The following is a 17,273-nucleotide window of genomic DNA, read 5'->3' as shown; positions in this document are numbered from 1 at the left end:
TGAGATGAGGTAGGAAAAACCTGCCAACAGATTCCCTTTAAAGCAGGGTTCCCCAACTCCAGTCCTCAAGGCCCACCAACAGGTCATGTTTTCAGGATTTCCTTAGTATTGCACAGGTGATAATTCCATCATCAGCACAGGCAATAGTTACATCACCTGTGCAATACTAAGGAAATCCTGAAAACATGACCTGTTGGTGGGCCTTGAGGACTGGAGTTGGGGAACCCTGCTTTAAAGGGTACCTCATGTATGAACAGTAGGAATGAATCAATATTTTGTGATTGAGATCAGAAAAAAGGTGTTTTTCTACTCAAAGAAATGGAGAATAGGCAGTGAAAGGTTCTATAACTTTTAAGTTGCACACTAGGGGCATTTTAGAATAGGTTCTTATGTAAAGAGTGAGGTGAGTCCTCTGCATAACAAAACGCCTTTTCAAGTTGGGTTCAGTCTTTTGATTTGGGTATCACAGGAAGAGCTCAGCTCCAGGCCCCGTGTCTCCCCCTGCACCCAGCACATCCGGCCCGGTCCCCCCTCCTGTGGCAGTCAGCAATTTCTCATATCTTGCTCTCCATCCATCCCTCTCTCTTGTCACTCGAGCCACCTCCTGCTGCAATTGTTGAAGTTGACGAGAGAGCTGACACTTCTCTGTCTCCAGGACATGACGTTGCTGTACCCGTTTGTACCGGCAGGACTGGGCGTAACCTCGGTTCTTCAACGTGCGCCTGCGTTGCTTTAGTCGCAAAGCTTCTTCTTTACTGAAACCCCGCAGTTGGCGATTCAACTCTCGCACAGACATTCCTACCAATTGTTCATCAGAAAAACGTTCAGACAGGGGAGATAGCTGTGGAAAAATACAGCAATATTAGCACAATAATCAAAACATGTTTGTTTATAAAAAAAATGTTTTTGTAATATGGAAAAAGACTATTATGTGGCGACCAGAGATCCCCCACAGATTACGCCAAAATCCTCCAAGCTAGACCTCATTAACACAGCCATATTTTGGCCAGTAGTATGAATCTGTATTAGTAAGCCAAAACTAGGAGTGTAAAGGCCCCCAATAAACGATAGATTAAAGGGATTGTCCAGGAAAGATAAACTATTATTAAAATAGCATAGAATACTTAAAAAAATAAAAACAGCCATACTCACACTCCCTGATGGCCCACAGGTTCTATTGCAACTCTATTCCAACTCTCCCTATTCCCCAGTCCTGCGGTTTCTGGTCTCATCCTTAACACACCAGAAAGGGACAGAAATGCCCATTCAGCCAAATAACAGTCTCAGGTTGGTTTTCCACTACGTCCAGTGACTGGCTGAGCAAGCATTTCAGGACATATCCAATGTATCGATCATGGGATCAGGAAGCACATAGCAGAGGAGCCAGCTTTGGAATAAGACCTGCAGGGTTTGACGTTGAGTCACTTTTCACGGACAAAGCCGTGAGGTGGGGAAGTCAAGGAGTCCAAAGTCAGATGCCAAGGGGGTATGTTAAAGACAAAGGGATAAGACAGACAGATAATCAGAGGCAAAGTCCAGGGTCAGGTAACTAAGGTCAGAGTGTGTCAAAGGCAAAAGGGGTAAGACAAATGAGTAGGCAAAAGGCAAATCTAAGGTCCGGCAACAAAGATCAGAGTATCAGAACACAGAGCAACGAGCTAACACACCAGTGCATAAGTTTACAATTGGCAATGGTCTAACCATTGCTAGCCAGCTAAATAGCCTGGTGATCAACCTGAACAGACCCAGCCAGATTGGACAGCTGGGCTATCATTCACAATACTTGACAGTCCAGCACGCCCTTGATCCCTTAGGCTCCCTAAGGATCCCTCAGCTGTCACTCACCGCGTCCTTAGGCCACCGTGAGTGGTGAAATCGTGACACAGAGTATCAGGAGGGCGAGTATGGCTTCCTTTATTTTGTTAAGCAGCCTGTGCCATTGTAATAATAATAATTTATATTTCCTGGACAATCCCTTTAACATCAGTCAAATCCGCCAATTTCAGTTAGACCAGCCAGCCATCTGTTATTTATGGGGACCTACTAGCTTTCCCCCAGCAGATGATATCGTGGGAGATAAGGATCGGACATTCCGAATTCATACACCAAGTCCTTGAATACGTAGGGGAGATAAGCCACTATCGTGTTACGTTGACACAACCATATTTTCAGTCCAAGTGCTGTCAATGGTAAAAACAGACAGCTCTCGTACCAATGTTATTTAATAGGACTGTTCAGATAACTTTTTCGTTTTTCTTCAATTGAATGTCCACGTGAAAATTTTAACAGCATGCACTAGTTTCTTTTGTGTTTTGGATAAGACTCGCCTATTCATGTTAAATGGTGGCCAAAAATAATGGGATCCATTATGGATCAACCATATAGCATCAGATTTTTATGGATACATTGCAATGTCTTAAGATAGAAAACTGTATTTGGTCTTAAAAACTTTAATAACTGCTAGTGTGTAAAAGTAGATGCCATACAGATGCCATATATATGACAAGGAACCACAGTTCCTTCAACAGAAAACCCATGAACGTGTAGACAAGCCAAGTATTAATTTGTGTCAACAGCTATCTAAGATCTATGAGCGCTTAAACATGAACAGAGAAAAAGTATAAGTCCACGGCCCCACTATCAGTATTCGGTCAGTATTTCTTCTCAGGAGCGGGAGCCAAAACCAGGTGAGGAACAATCAGAGAAAAGGTATAATAGAAACAAGTCACCAATTCTGCATTTATCACCCACTCCTGGTTTTGGCTCCCACTCCTGAGAATAAATACTGACCAAATACTGATAGTTCCCACGGTGAGCTTTTTGTGAGTTTTTGACTCTGCATATTTTCACTGTGGTAAAAAGTAGCAGAGCAGATGGGATTTCTAGAAATCTCCTGCCCACTGTGCTTCTTTTTTACTCAGTGTAAACAGACCTGCGGTGCGGGTTTCAAATCCCTAACGTGTCAATTTCTCTTGCGGGTACGCTGACTTTTACATGCAGATTATCCTCATAGACTTGCATTAGATACAAAAATTCCGCAAGTAAAAAACGTGTTTGTACTCCGTACATGCCTGTATCAATAACGTTTTGTCAAAGCCAAATATCAGGAAGCATCAAAAAAAAAAAGCAGCTTTTGTTTAAAACATGACAAACCAAGAAGTAACTAAAACCACAGCATGAAAAATGCAATGAAAACGCATATAAAAAAAATGAGCACAAAAGCGCAATGAAAAAAACGCAAGTAACCTAATTTATTTAGTAGATGCAAAAATCATGCAGAAAATCTGCAACATCAAAAGCTCATGACAACCTATTGGCGAATTCACAAGTGGCAGAATTAATTAATTAATTAATTAATAACATTTCTGTGGCAGAAAATCAGCTTCATGCATCTAAATGGCGTTGTTTTGGCAGAAACTATATAGATTTCTACAAAATCCTTTCGGAAGAATGGAAAAGTCACAGAAATTTCTACAACAAATCTGCTATGTGTGAATGCACACTTATAGAGAAATCTCTTCCCCCTTTTGAGTTTTGGACCAGCTCTTGGTTGGGCTTACAAATACTGACCAAAATAAAGCAATGAGAATACGCCTCACGCAGGTAATATCTTATTGGTTGGCGACTACTAAGTCCTTGATGACGAAAAATTCTATTATTGGACAGAAATTTGAGACCTAACAAACCCGGGAAACTGAGCAGCCTTTTTCTAAAAATCTTGCAAATGATGTTCTTGCAAATGTTCCAAAACATCATATATCAAATTACCGGTACTTTACTCTGTGGCATTTATTTTGACATTTCACATTAGGAGATATGGCGGTCATCTGGGATGACATCTAATGGCGAAACAATCTACAGTACAGTGTGTAGTAAAATGAAAAGTTATCACTTCATTATCACTTATCAGACAGAAGACGTCTGCCTGAGAACGCAAGCTGGTCATAAAGCTGAGATTAGAGGTCGGTAATAGGATAATGTTGGCTCATCAACTCATAAACACTGCCTATGTACCGCTAAGCAGAAATGGGGAATTTCACATCATTCCCTCCAAACTCAGTCCTGTCACCTAAGGGGGGGCTACGACATCAGCAGAGCACGGCTGAGCTGCACCGTTTCCGTAACTCCCATAGCAATGAACAGGAGTTGCACAAATTGTGCAGCACAGCGAGCTATGCCTTTTCCGTAATTCTGGAGTTACGGCACCATGTAGCTCGTTGTTCTACAATGTTTATGTAACGCTCACATATTTTTATGGTGTGTTATGAAACCAGCATAACTTAGCTGTATTCGGCTGTTTCCATAGCCTCACTTTGTGACCAGTGATTGGATGCAGTTATTATTATCCTCTCAGCAGGGCTGGCTCCAGGTTGTGGGCCCCTTTAACACATACCACGATTCATGATGCACAGATACCACAGAGAAATATATATATATAGTACAATGCCAAGGATTTCACTTCTTACATTATATGAGTGATATCTATTGTAAATTCTACAATAGCTCAGAAACCGGCGAATCCTCACAGAGCACAGTGCAGACCGGATAGTATAGTCCTCCATACAGTATTATGGGCCCCATATAATGCTCCATGCAGATTACTGGTCCCCATATAACGCTCCGTACAGGATACTGGTCCCCATATAACGCTCCATACATGATACTGGTCCCCATATAACGCTCTATACAGAATACTGGTCCCCATATAACACTCCATACGGGATACTGGTCCCCATATAATGCTCCATACAGGATACTGGTCCCCATATAACACTCCATACGGGATACTGGTCCCCATAAAATGCTCCATACAGGATACTGGTCCCCATATAACGCTCCATACATGATACTGGTCCCCATATAATGCTCCATACAGGATACTGGTCCCCATATAACACTCCATACGGGATACTGGTCCCCATATAATGCTCCATACAGGATACGGGCCCCCATATAACGCTCCATACAGATTACTGGCCCCCACATAATGCCCCATGCAGGATGTCACCTCTCCCCCCCATATAATGCCCCATGCAGGATGTCACCTCTCCCCCCATATAATGGCCCATGTAGGATGTCACTCAGGGCCCCGGCACTTGCCCGGGTGAACCGGGTGCTGACGCCGGCCCTGCCTCTCAGCCAAGAAAGCCTAAGATGGGAGTAACCTGATAATCATTACAGATATTATTAAGATCATATTTATGGTAGCATTATATTATGTAATTGTTTGTATATACTGTATATACATATATACACTGCTCAAAAAAATAAAGGGAACACTTAAACAACAGAATATAACTCCAAGTGAATCAAACTTCTGTGAAATCAAACTGTCCACTTAGGAAGCAACACTGATTGACAATCAATTTCACATGCTGTTGTGCAAATGGAAGAGACAATAGATGGAAATTATTGGCAATTATCAAGACCCACTCAATAAAGGATTGGTTCTGCAGGTGGGGACCACAGACCACATCTCAGTACCAATGCTTTCCGGCTGATATTTTGGTCACTTTTGAATGTTGGTTGTGCTTTCACACTCGTGGTAGCATGAGACGGACTCTACAACCCACAGAAGTTGCTCAGACAGTGCAGCTCATCCAGGATGGCACATCAATGCAAGCTGTGGCAAGGTTTGCTTTGTCTGTCAGAGTAGTGTCCAGAGGCTGGAGGTGCTACCAGGAGACAGGACCGTACACCAGGAGATGCGGAGGGGGCCGTAGGAGGGAAACAACCCAGCAGCAGGACCGCTACTTCAGCCTTGTGCAAGGAGGAACAGGAGGAGCACTGCCAGAGCCCTGCAAAATGACCTCCAGCAGGCCACAAATGTGCATGTGTCTGCACAAACGGTTAGAAACCGACTCCATGAGGGTGGTATGAGGGCCCGACGTCCACAGATGGGGGTTGTGCTCACAGCCCAACACCGTGCAGAACGCTTCGCATTTGCCACAGAACACCAGGATTGGCAAAGTCGCCACTGGCGCCCTGTGCTCTTCACAGATGAAGCAGGTTCACACTGAGCACATGTGACAGACGTGACAGAGTCTGGAGACGCCGTGGAGAGTGATCTGCTGCCTGCAACATCCTTCAGCATGACCGGTTTGCCAGTGGTTCAGTAATGGTGTGGGGTGGCATTTCTTTGGAGGGCCACACAGCCCTCCATGTGCTCGCCAGAGGTAGCCTGACTGCCATTAGGTACCGAGATGAGATCCTCAGACGCTTTGTGAGACCATATGCTGGTGCGGTTGGCCCTGGGTTCCTCCTAATGCAAGACAATGCCAGACTTCATGTGGCTGAAGTGTATCAGCAGTTCCTGCAAGATGAAGGCACTGAAGCTATGGACTGGCCCGCCCATTCCCCAGACCTGAATCCGATTGAGCACATCTGGGACATCATGTCTTGCTCCATCCACCAACGTCACGTTGCACCACAGACTGTCCAGGAGTTGGCGGATGCTTTAGTCCAGGTCTGGGAGGAGATTCCACAGGAGACCATTCACAACCTCATCAGGAGCATGCCCAGGCATTGTAAGGAGGTCATACAGGCACGTGGAGGCCACACACAGTACTGAGCCTCATTTTAACTTGTTTTAAGGACATTACATCAAAGTTGGATCAGCCTGTAGTGTGTTTTTCCACTTTAATTTTGGGGGTGACTCCAAATCCAGGCCTCCATTGGTTAATACATTTGATTTCCATTGATGATTTTTGTGTGATTTTGTTGTCAGCGCATTCAACTTTGTATAGAAAAAAGTATTCAATGAGAATATTTCATTCATTCAGATCTAGGATATGTTATTTGAGTGTTACCTTTATTTTTTTGAGCAGTGTATGTATGTATGTGTATATGTGTATATATGTATATATATATATATATATATATATATACACATATACAGTACAGACCAAAAGTTTAGACACACCTTCTCATTTAAAGATTTTTCTGTATTTTCATGACTTTGAAAATTGTACATTCACACTGAAGGCATCAAAACTATGAATTAACACATGTGGAATTATATACTTAACAAAAAAAAGTGTGAAACAACTGAAAATATGTCTTATATTCTAGGTTCTTCAAAGTAGCCACCCTTTGCTTTGATGACTGCTTTGCACACTCTTGGCATTCTCTTGATGAGCTTCAAGAGGTAGTCACCGGAAATGGTCTTCCAACAATCTTGAAGGAGTTTCCAGAGATGCTTAGCACTTGTTGGCCCATGCTTCACGGTGTGAACCAGGCATATAGAGTCCATCCATTCACATGGTGGTTGGAACCAAAGATCTCAAATTTGGACTCATCAGACCAAAGCACAGATTTCCACTGGTCTAATGTCCATTCCTTGTGTTCTTTAGCCCAAACAAGTCTCTTCTGCTTGTTGCCTGTCCTTAGCAGTGGTTTCCTGGCAGCTATTTTACCATGAAGGCCTGCTGCACAAAGTCTCCTCTTAACAGTTGTTGTAGAGATGTGTCTGCTGCTAGAACTCTGTGTGGCATTGACCTGGTCTCTAATCTGAGCTGCTGTTAACCTGCGATTTCTGAGGCTGGTGACTCAGATAAACTTATCCTCAGAAGCAGAGGTGACTCTTGGTCTTCCTTTCCTGGTGCGGTCCTCATGTGAGCCAGTTTCTTTGTAGCACTTGATGGTTTTTGCAACTGCACTTGGGGACACTTTCAAAGTTTTCCCAATTTTTCGGACTGACTGACCTTCATTTCTTAAAGTAATGATGGCCATTCGTTTTTCTTTACTTAGCTGCTTTTTTCTTGCCATAATACAAATTCTAACAGTCTATTCAGTAGGACTATCAGCTGTGTATCCACCTGACTTCTGCACAACACAACTGATGGTCCCAACCCCATTTATAAGGCAATAAATCCCACTTATTAAACCTGACAGGGCACACCTGTGAAGTGAAAACCATTTCCGGTGACTACCTCTTCAAGCTCATCAAGAGAATGCCAAGAGTGTGCAAAGCAGTCATCAAAGCAAAAGGTGGCTACTTTGAAAAACCTAGAATATAAGACATAATTTCAGTTGTTTCACACTTTTTTGTTAAGTATATAATTCCACATGTGTTAATTCATAGTTTTGATGCCTTCAGTGTGAATGTACAATTTTCATAGTCATGAAAATACAGAAAAATCTTTAAATGAGAAGGTGTGTCCAAACTTTTGGTTTGTACTGTATGATCTTTTGGGGGGTAAACAACTAGCCAAATGATAGTATCAGGAAGAACAACACCATATGTAGAGGTATGTTATAATATACAGGGCCGTATTTGGAGTTTCTGCTGCCCTAGGCACTGTCAGTGGTCGCCCCCCCCCGGTCACGCCCACCCTCACCCCCCGTCACGTACCCCCCACGTCGTGCCCCCCTCGCATCCAATATCTTCCCCCCCGTCACGGCCGTTTCCCCAAGTTTCATGTAGCTTCCCCCTCCCCTTTCCATGTAGCACATATAAAAGGTTGGGGTGGGGGGGGGGTGTGAGCATTGCCCATATGCAATGCTGCAGTGCCTGATGCAGCCCATGTCTGGGATTCAGACCCCACTGTGTCCCTCCCTGCTGCTGCCTGCCATCATGTCTGACCAGTGACAACAGTCACAGACTAGTCAGACTCCTCAGAGTCTGAGACTAGTCAGAGACTCAGGCAGTCTGGGCTCTGTCAGGCTGGCACTGCTGCCCGCTGGCTGTACTGTCTGCACAGCACAGAACACAGTACCGGCGGCAGCTGCTGACTGCGCGTCTGCGCCTAAACTATGATCCCGCCGCCCGCCTCGCCGCCCGCCATCATCAATTATGCTGCAGAGCAGACTGTCTGCAGAAGCGGCAGCTCCTCAGCCAGCATCATGCACCGACACCACGGCCCGGGTGGCAGTGTCGGCGCAATGGCACATCACAACAGGACACAATTACCGGCGCTGTCTGCTGAGATGAGCCGCCGTCAGCGATGTGCTGCCCGGGTCTCCGCGGGAACTTCAAGTGCCCGGGCTCCTGCTCTTCTTTCTAGATCGCAGCAGCAGAGCAGACTAGAGAGGTGAGGTGGGTGGGCGTGACCGGAGGGTGAGAGGGCGCGATCAGGGGTGGACTAAGAGTAGCAAGGGCCCCGGGCAGTTTAGAAGGCGCGGGCCCCCCCCACACACACACACACCTGATGTATCACATGTCACATGATAGATCATGTGATAGTTCACGTGAAATTAATTTGGCACAATATTAATTATAATAATTTTTTTTAGGCTGTGTGCCCACTATGCGTTTTTTAAGCAATTACACTGCAGAAACGCTTAAAAAATGCTTGGTAGAAGGTCTGCCATGTTCCCCAATGATAATCCGCATGTGCTGTGCACATGCTGCGGAAATTTCCGCTGCGGATTATCATTGTGGAAAAATCCACAGCACTACCAATTATTTTGTGGAAGCTCGGCGTTTTCGCCGCCATTGACTTGCATTGGAACGCATGTAATCCGCATCACGGCATCTGTGCATGCAGAATCCATGCGTTTCAATGTGCGGATGGTACCCGGGTTTGGAGAAGAGGAGACTCTCCTCCGGACCCGGGTACCATAGAACCTGTAAAAAAAGAATAAAATAAAAAATAAACATCACACTTACCTTCTGATGGCCCCTGGTGTCTTTATCCGATGCGTCCTGGCTTGCCGGCAGCTCACGATGGTCTGAAAAGGACCTGCTATGACGTAATTTAGTCATGTGACGGGTCACGCGACCGCTGACGTTGGCAGGCCATCAGAAGGTAATTATATATTTATTTTATTTTTTTACCATTCTTTTATGGTCGCATGGATTTATATAGTGTGACCAAGTAGTCAAGCACTTTCCAAGTGATGCTAAAATCGCTTGTCAACCCACATGCGGAATTGCAAGTGAAGAACGCTTGACATCCGCATGTCCCTGGCAGGAAAAACGCATGTAAAATCCGCATTCGTTTTTTCTGCCAGGGAGATGCAGAAACGCTCAAAAAAAATCCGAAGCATTTCTGCATCATGGGCACATACCCTTATATTAATTGTATGACTCAATATTGAGCACACGTAGCCATCTATACACGGTGGGAGGCCGCACGGCGCCATCTATACACAGCGAGAGGCCGCACGGCGCCATCTATACACGGCGGGAGGCCGCACGGCGCCATCTATACACAGCGGGAGGCCGCACGGCGCCATCTATACACAGCGGGAGGCCGCACGTAGCCATCTGTACACGGCGGGAGGCCGCACGTAGCCATCTATACACAGCGGGAGGCTGCACGTAGCCATCTATACACAGCGGGAGGCTGCACGTAGCCATCTATACACAGCGGGAGGCCGCACGGCGCCATCTATACACAGCGGGAGGCCGCACGGCACCATCTATACACAGCGGGAGGCCGCACGGTGCCATCTATACACAGCGGGAGGTGGCACAGCGCCATCTATACACAGCGGGAGGCCACACAGCGCCATCTATACACAGCAGGAGGCCGCACAGCGCCATCTATACACAGCAGGAGGCCGCACAGCGCCATCTATACACAGCAGGAGGCCGCACAGCGCCATCTATACACAGCAGGAGGCCGCACAGCGCCATCTATACACAGCAGGAGGCCGCACAGCGCCATCTATACACAGCAGGAGGCCGCACAGTGCCATCTATACACAGCAGGAGGCCGCACAGCGCCATCTATACACAGCGGGAGGCCGCACGGCGCCCCCCCAGAGACAGGGGGGAGGCCGCACGCAGTCACGCACACACAAACATATACAGACATATACATACACGCATAAACACATGTGAAACACAAAAATACATATACAGTAAACAGACATCACACAATGATATCTGCACACACACACACAATCAATCACACATACACACTCTCTCATACACACACACACTCACCATCCCCCGGCTCGGCTCCAGTCCTCTCCGGTGGTAAGTAGCAGTGCAGGGCGCGCACTGCGTGACGTCACAGCTAGGAGACACGGTCGTGCACAGGGCCGTGTCTCCTAGCAGTGACGTGGCCGGGCCAGCACACAGGGAAGTTAACTGCTGCAGTGCTGGCCCGGCCAGAGAAGAAGCAGCGGCGGCTGCTGCTGGGGGAGCCACCCGGCCGGCTCAGGGCACAAACCAAAAAAAAAAAAAACACGCTCAGGCGCCGCCCTCCCCGAATTCCGGCGTCCTAGGCACGTGCCTACAAGTGCCTAAGGGCAAATACGGCCCTGATAATATACAACATGTATAATACACCATTTTCAAAAGTTGTAGCAAAAAACATTACAATTTTACCACATTTGACAGCAAAAAGCGCTCCGCAGCTAGAACTTGTGAATGCAGTCTTATAGAGGACTACTGGTATTTGAATCAACTTAATGACACAGTTATTGGTGTCAGACATTCAGGGCCCAATTCATCAAAGCTTTTACGCCAAAATGCTGGGTTAAAAACCTTTAAAATTCACATAATTTTGGCGCAACTGGCGGATCCTACAAAGTGGGTGGCGGCGGTCGCTACACCATAAATCTTACTCCAGAAGGGACTGGAGTACAATTTGTGGCAAGGCGCACACAGAGGTGAAATAACGTTGGAGTGTTGCTATAACATTTATCCCTGGTCATGTTGCAAGGGTTAGACCACAGCCCCACTATCAGTATTTGGTCAGTATTTGGTCAGTATTTTTTCTCAGGAGTGAAAGCCAAAACTGTTAGAACCCTCCTGTTAGTTTTTGCTATCTTGTGTTTTGCGGTCACGTGACCAGCTGCCTATATATTCCAGCTCCGCCCTTCTGGCTTTGCTGGACTTCAGTGTTTTTCGCCTGTCTCTCTAGCCAGGTGCTTCGGTGCCTATCTCTGTCTAGTTCGCTTGGTCCTCTGGGACCTCTAGTACTTTTTGTCAGTTTGTCTTTTTGCTCTACAACAACTTCTGTTAGGAGGTGTCCCATTTTTGTCCCAGTCCTTAGTTCTTTTAGGGACCCCTCCCTTTATTCTATAGGTCTTCGTTCAGACTAGCCGAGGACGAAGGCAGGTCTGTTCACAAGGAACAGGCAGCCCGTTACATCGTAGGGATTCAGCTTAGTCTTAATGTAGGGACAGCTTTTCCCATTCTTTCCTTAGTTTATGTTGCAGATCATAACAAAAACCAGGTGAGGAACAATCAGAGAAAAGGTATAATAGAAACAAGTCACCAATTCTGCATTTATCACCCACTCCTGGTTTTGGCTCCCGCTCCTGAGAAAAAATACTGACCGAATACTGATCAAATACTGATAGTGGGGCCATGGCCTTACACATAGAGTTATACGGCAGCTACCTCTTCTGCATGATACTTGATAGTCTATTTTATTCTACAAGTGGTTAAATTTGCAAAGGTATTACTGATAACTCATGTTTGTAATGATAACTGTCCCGTATATGATAGGAACCTGCATTTCCATCGAATAATAATGTCACTCAGTTGGAAATTTCTTCTTTGATATTTAAAGGATTTGTCTGGGATTACATTTTCGCAGCCCTCTTATTCAATATAGAGATAGTGTTTCCAAAACTAATCCCTTCTTAAATTAAATGCAAACACCAGGACAGTTAGCTCTTCACCCCAGGACTCGCTTACTGCAACCCCCGCAAACAGCTAATAGGTTGGGGGAGGGGGGCAGAAGGACTTGTGAAGAGGCCGTATGGGGTGGAAAGTGAGGGACAGTGTGATGGGGTGAGGGGACAGTATTAGGGGAATGTGTATGGGGACAGTATAGTATAGAGGGTAGTGTAAGGTGAGAAAATGGGTGGGGAAAAGTGTTAGGGGGGCACAGTAAAGACACTGCGTAGTGTGTGAGGGGCAGTATAGAGAGTGGTGGGCACAGTATAGAGACTGGGCAGTATAAGGGGGATACAGCGTGGGGGGAACAGTATGAAAAGGGGGCCTGGAATGGGAAGGGGGCATTGTGGAGGGCCGACATTTAAATGGAAACTGTCACATCCCCGAATGCTATTAACGTGCAGATTTTTAAAGTTCTAAAGCTGCCCAGCCACCGAACTGAAAACACGGCTACCGGGGGAAAATTAACTTTATTTCTCCCAGCAACCTCCAGCTTTCAGTCATGATGGCACACCAACACATATTCAGTTACCGCTCAATACACACTGGACTGCTGTATTGTTGTGATCATCTTCAGAGACGAGTATCAGTCAATTTCTTAGTGTGGTTACAGTTGACTGAAATCTGCCAGGAGGAATAAAGTTAATCTCCTCTCAGTAGCATCTGCTTACTATTGTTAAAGACATATTGGGAGTTGTAGGTTCATGGTTCATGCGATACAAATGTATATGGGGCAGACCTGACATTGCAATTGATTGCTATACTGAGCTTGACGATGTCTTCATGTACTGATGGTCATTCTGGTGATGCATTACTGTACTGATAAAAGTTCTGGTGATATATTTATATACTGATCGTCATTCTGTGGATGGAATCATGTACTGATGATGGTTCTGGTGATGTATTCCTGTATTGATGGTGGTTCTGGTGTTATATTTCTGTACTGTTGGTGTTTCTGGTGATGTATTCACGCAACCCGTTTAGGAAGCCTAATTTCAGCGATACACATGGGGATTCCTTTGTCCCTCACAGGACAGTTTATCAAATCATTTAACTTCTTTATCCTCTCACCTGAACTGGTATTTATCCAATGCATTAATTCACATTTTTCTAATTACTTTTATTGCTCATGTGATATTTGATGCTGTGATATTATTTTTTTCCATTATTGTTTCATAAATATATATCTATATATACACTGCTCAAAAAATAAAGGGAACACTTAAACAACACAATGTAAATCCAAGTCAATAATTCTTCTGTGAAATCTACCTGTCCAGTTATGAAGCAACACTGATTGTGAATCAATTTCTCCTGCTGTTGTGCAAATGGAACAGACAACTGGTAGAAATGATCGGCAATTAGCAAGATACCCCATATAAAGGAGTGGCTCTGCAGGTGGTGACCACAGACCATTTCTCTGTTCTCATCCTTTTTGGCTATTTTGGTCACTTTTTCATTTTGCCATTGCTCTCACCCCTAGAGGTACAGTAGCATGAGGCGGTGTCTACAGTACAACCCACAGAAGTTGCTCAGGTAGTGCAGTTCATCCAGGATGGCACATCAGTGCGAGCTGTGGCAAGAAGGGTATCTGTGTCTGTAAGCACAGTGTCCAGAGCATGGAGCAGATACCCGGAGATGTGGAGGGAGCCATAGGAGGGAAACAACCCAGCAGCAGGACTGTTACCTCCTCCTTTGTGCAAAGAGGAACAGGAGGAGCACTGCCAGAGCCCTGCAAAATGACCTCCAGCAGGCCACACATGTGCATGTGTCTGCACAAACGGTTAGAAACCAACTCCATGAGGGTGGTATGAGGGCCCGACGTCCACAGATGGGGGTTGTGCTCACAGCCCAACACCGTGCAGGACGCTTGGTATTTGCCACAGAACACCAAGATTGGCAAAGTCGCCACTGGCGCCCTGTGCTCTTCACAGATGAAAGCAGGTTCACACTGAGCACATGTGACAGATGTGACAGAGTCTGGAGACACCGTGGAGAGCAATCTGCTGCCTGCAACATCCTTCAGTGTGACCGGTTTGGCAGTGGGTCAGTAATGGTGTGGGGTGGCATTTCTTTGGAGGGCCGCACAGCCCTCCGTGTGCTCGCCAGAGGTAGCCTGACTGCCATTAGGTACCGAGATGAGATCCTCAGACCCCTTGTGAGACCATATGCTGGTGCAATTGGCCCTGGGTTCCTCCTAATGCAGGACAATGCCAGACGTCCTGTGGCTGGAGTGTGTCAGCAGTTCCTGCAAGATGAAAGCATTGAAGCTATGGACTGGCCCGCCCATTCCCCAGACCTGAATCCGATTGAGCACATCTGGGACATCATGTCTTTCTCCATCCACCAACGTCACGTTGCACCACAGACTGTCCAGGAGTTGGCGGATGCTTTAGTCCAGGTCTGGGAGGAGATCCCACAGGAGACCATCCGCAACCTCATCAGGAGCATGCCCAGGCATTGTAGGGAGGTCATACAGGCAAGTGGAGGCCACACACAAAACTGAGCCTCATTTTGACTTGTTTTAAGGACATTACATCAAAGTTGGATCAGCCTGCATTGTGTTTTTCCACTTTAATTTTGGGGGTGACTTCAAATCCAGGCCTCCATTGGTTAATAAATTTGATTTCCATTGATAATTTTAGTGTGAAGTTGTTGTCAGCACATTCAACTTTGTACAGAACAAAGTATTCAATGAGAATATTTCATTCATTCAGATCTAGGATGTGTTATTTGAGTGTTCCCTTTATTTTTTTGAGCAGTGTATATATATATATATATATATATATATATATATACAGTACAGACCAAAAATTTGGACACCCCTTCTCATTTAAAGATTTTTCTGTATTTTCATGACTTTGAACATTGTACATTCACACTGAAGGCATCAAAGCTATTAATTAACACATGTGGAATTATATACTTAACAAAAAAGTGTGAAACAACTGAAAATATGTCTTATATTCTAGGTTCTTCAAAGTAGCCACCTTCTGCTTTGATGACTGCTTTGCACACTCTTGGCATTCTCTTGATGAGCTTCAAGAGGTAGTCACCGGAAATGGTTTTCACTTCACAAGTGTGCCCTGTCAGGTTTAATAAGTGGGATTTCTTGCCTTATAAATGGGGTTGGGACCATCAGTTGTGTTGTGCAGAAGTCAGGTGGATACACAGCTGATAGTCCTACTGAATAGACTGTTAGAATTTGTATTATGGCAAGAAAAAAGCGGCTAAGTAAAGAAAAACGAGTGGCCATCATTACTTTAAGAAATGAAGGTCAGTCAGTCCGAAAAATTGGGCAAACTTTGAAAGTGTCCCCAAGTGCAGTTGCAAAAACCATCAAGGGCTACAAAGAAACTGGCTCACATGAGGACCGCCCCAGGAAAGGATGACCAAGAGTCACCTCTGCTTCTGAGGATAAGTTTATCCGAGTCACCAGCCTCAGAAATCGCAGGTTAACAGCAGCTCAGATTAGAGACCAGGTCAATGCCACACAGAGTTCTAGCAGCAGACACATCTCTACAACAACTGTTAAGAGGAGACTTTATGCGGCAGGCCTTCATGGTAAAATAGCTGCTAGGAAACCACTGCTAAGGACAGGCAACAAGCAGAAGAGACTTGTTTGGGCTAAAGAACACAAGGAATGGACATTAGACCAGTGGAAATCTGTGCTTTGGTCTGATGAGTCCAAATTTGAGATCTTTGGTTCCAACCACCGTGTCTTTGTGCGACGCAGAAAGGTGAACGGATGGACTCTACATGCCTGGTTCCCACCGTGAAGCATGGAGGAGGAGGTGTGATGGTGTGGGGGTGCTTTGCTGGTGACACTGTTGGGGATTTATTCAAAATTGAAGGCATACTGAACCAGCATGGCTACCACAGCATCTTGCAGCGGCATGCTATTCCATCCGGTTTGCGTTTAGTTGGACCATCATTTATTTTTCAACAGGACAATGACCCCAAACACACCTCCAGGCTGTGTAAGGGCTATTTGACCAAGAGGGAGAGTGATGGGGTGCTATGCCAGATGACCTGGCCTCCACAGTCACCAAACCTGAACCCAATCGAGATGGTTTGGGGTGAGCTGGACCGCAGAGTTAAGGCAAAAGGGCCAACAAGTGCTAAGCATCCCTGGGAACGCCTTCAAGATTGTTGGAAGACCATTTCCGGTGACTACCTCTTGAGGCTCATCAAGAGAATGCCAAGAGTGTGCAAAGCAGTCATCAAAGCAAAAGGTGGCTACTTTGAAGAACCTAGAATCTAAGACATATTTTCAGTTGTTTCACACTTTTTTGTTAAGTATATAATTCCACATGTGTTAATTCATAGTTTTGATGCCTTCAGTGTGAATGTACAATTTTGATAGTCATGAAAATACAGAAAAATCTTTAAATGAGAAGGTGTGTCCAAACTTTTGGTCTGTACTGTATATGTAGTAACGATTCAATATCTAGTCTTACATGTAATTCTAAACTATTATGTTCTTTTGTTATTCTTTGCCTCAATGATTTTGTAATTGTACTGCTTGTGGTGCTTTGGAATAAATCCTTAATTGACAATAAAAATGTTAAAATTAAAAATATATTTATGAAATCAATTTTATTTTATATTATGTTTTAAAAAATAGTTTCTTATTTATTTTTGTTATGTAGAACGTATACAAAAAAGATCTGAATCTTTTATCACGTAC

At 45.1% G+C, this 17,273-nt stretch overlaps 1 protein-coding gene across 1 annotated transcript in view; it reads right to left on the bottom strand.

Annotated features, from left to right (window-relative positions):
- Positions 1 to 235: 235 nt before the first annotated feature.
- The window catches only part of NRL (neural retina leucine zipper), a 30,499-nt gene continuing 13,461 nt past the window's right edge, over positions 236 to 17,273 (bottom strand). The window contains exon 3 of the mRNA XM_073653306.1: positions 236 to 841. Within this exon, the coding sequence (XP_073509407.1) occupies positions 464 to 841 (378 nt within the window). The 3' untranslated portion in view covers positions 236 to 463. The remainder of the gene's footprint in view (positions 842 to 17,273) is intronic.

The sequence above is a fragment of the Phyllobates terribilis genome, unplaced genomic scaffold, assembly GCF_046119375.1.
Source record: "Phyllobates terribilis strain yellow unplaced genomic scaffold, ASM4611937v1 Scaffold_1__5_contigs__length_1240528914, whole genome shotgun sequence".
NCBI classification, from domain to species: Eukaryota; Metazoa; Chordata; class Amphibia; order Anura; family Dendrobatidae; genus Phyllobates; species Phyllobates terribilis.
The sequence above is the reverse complement of the archived record's forward strand: the minus strand, read 5'-3'. Positions and strand labels throughout refer to the sequence as shown.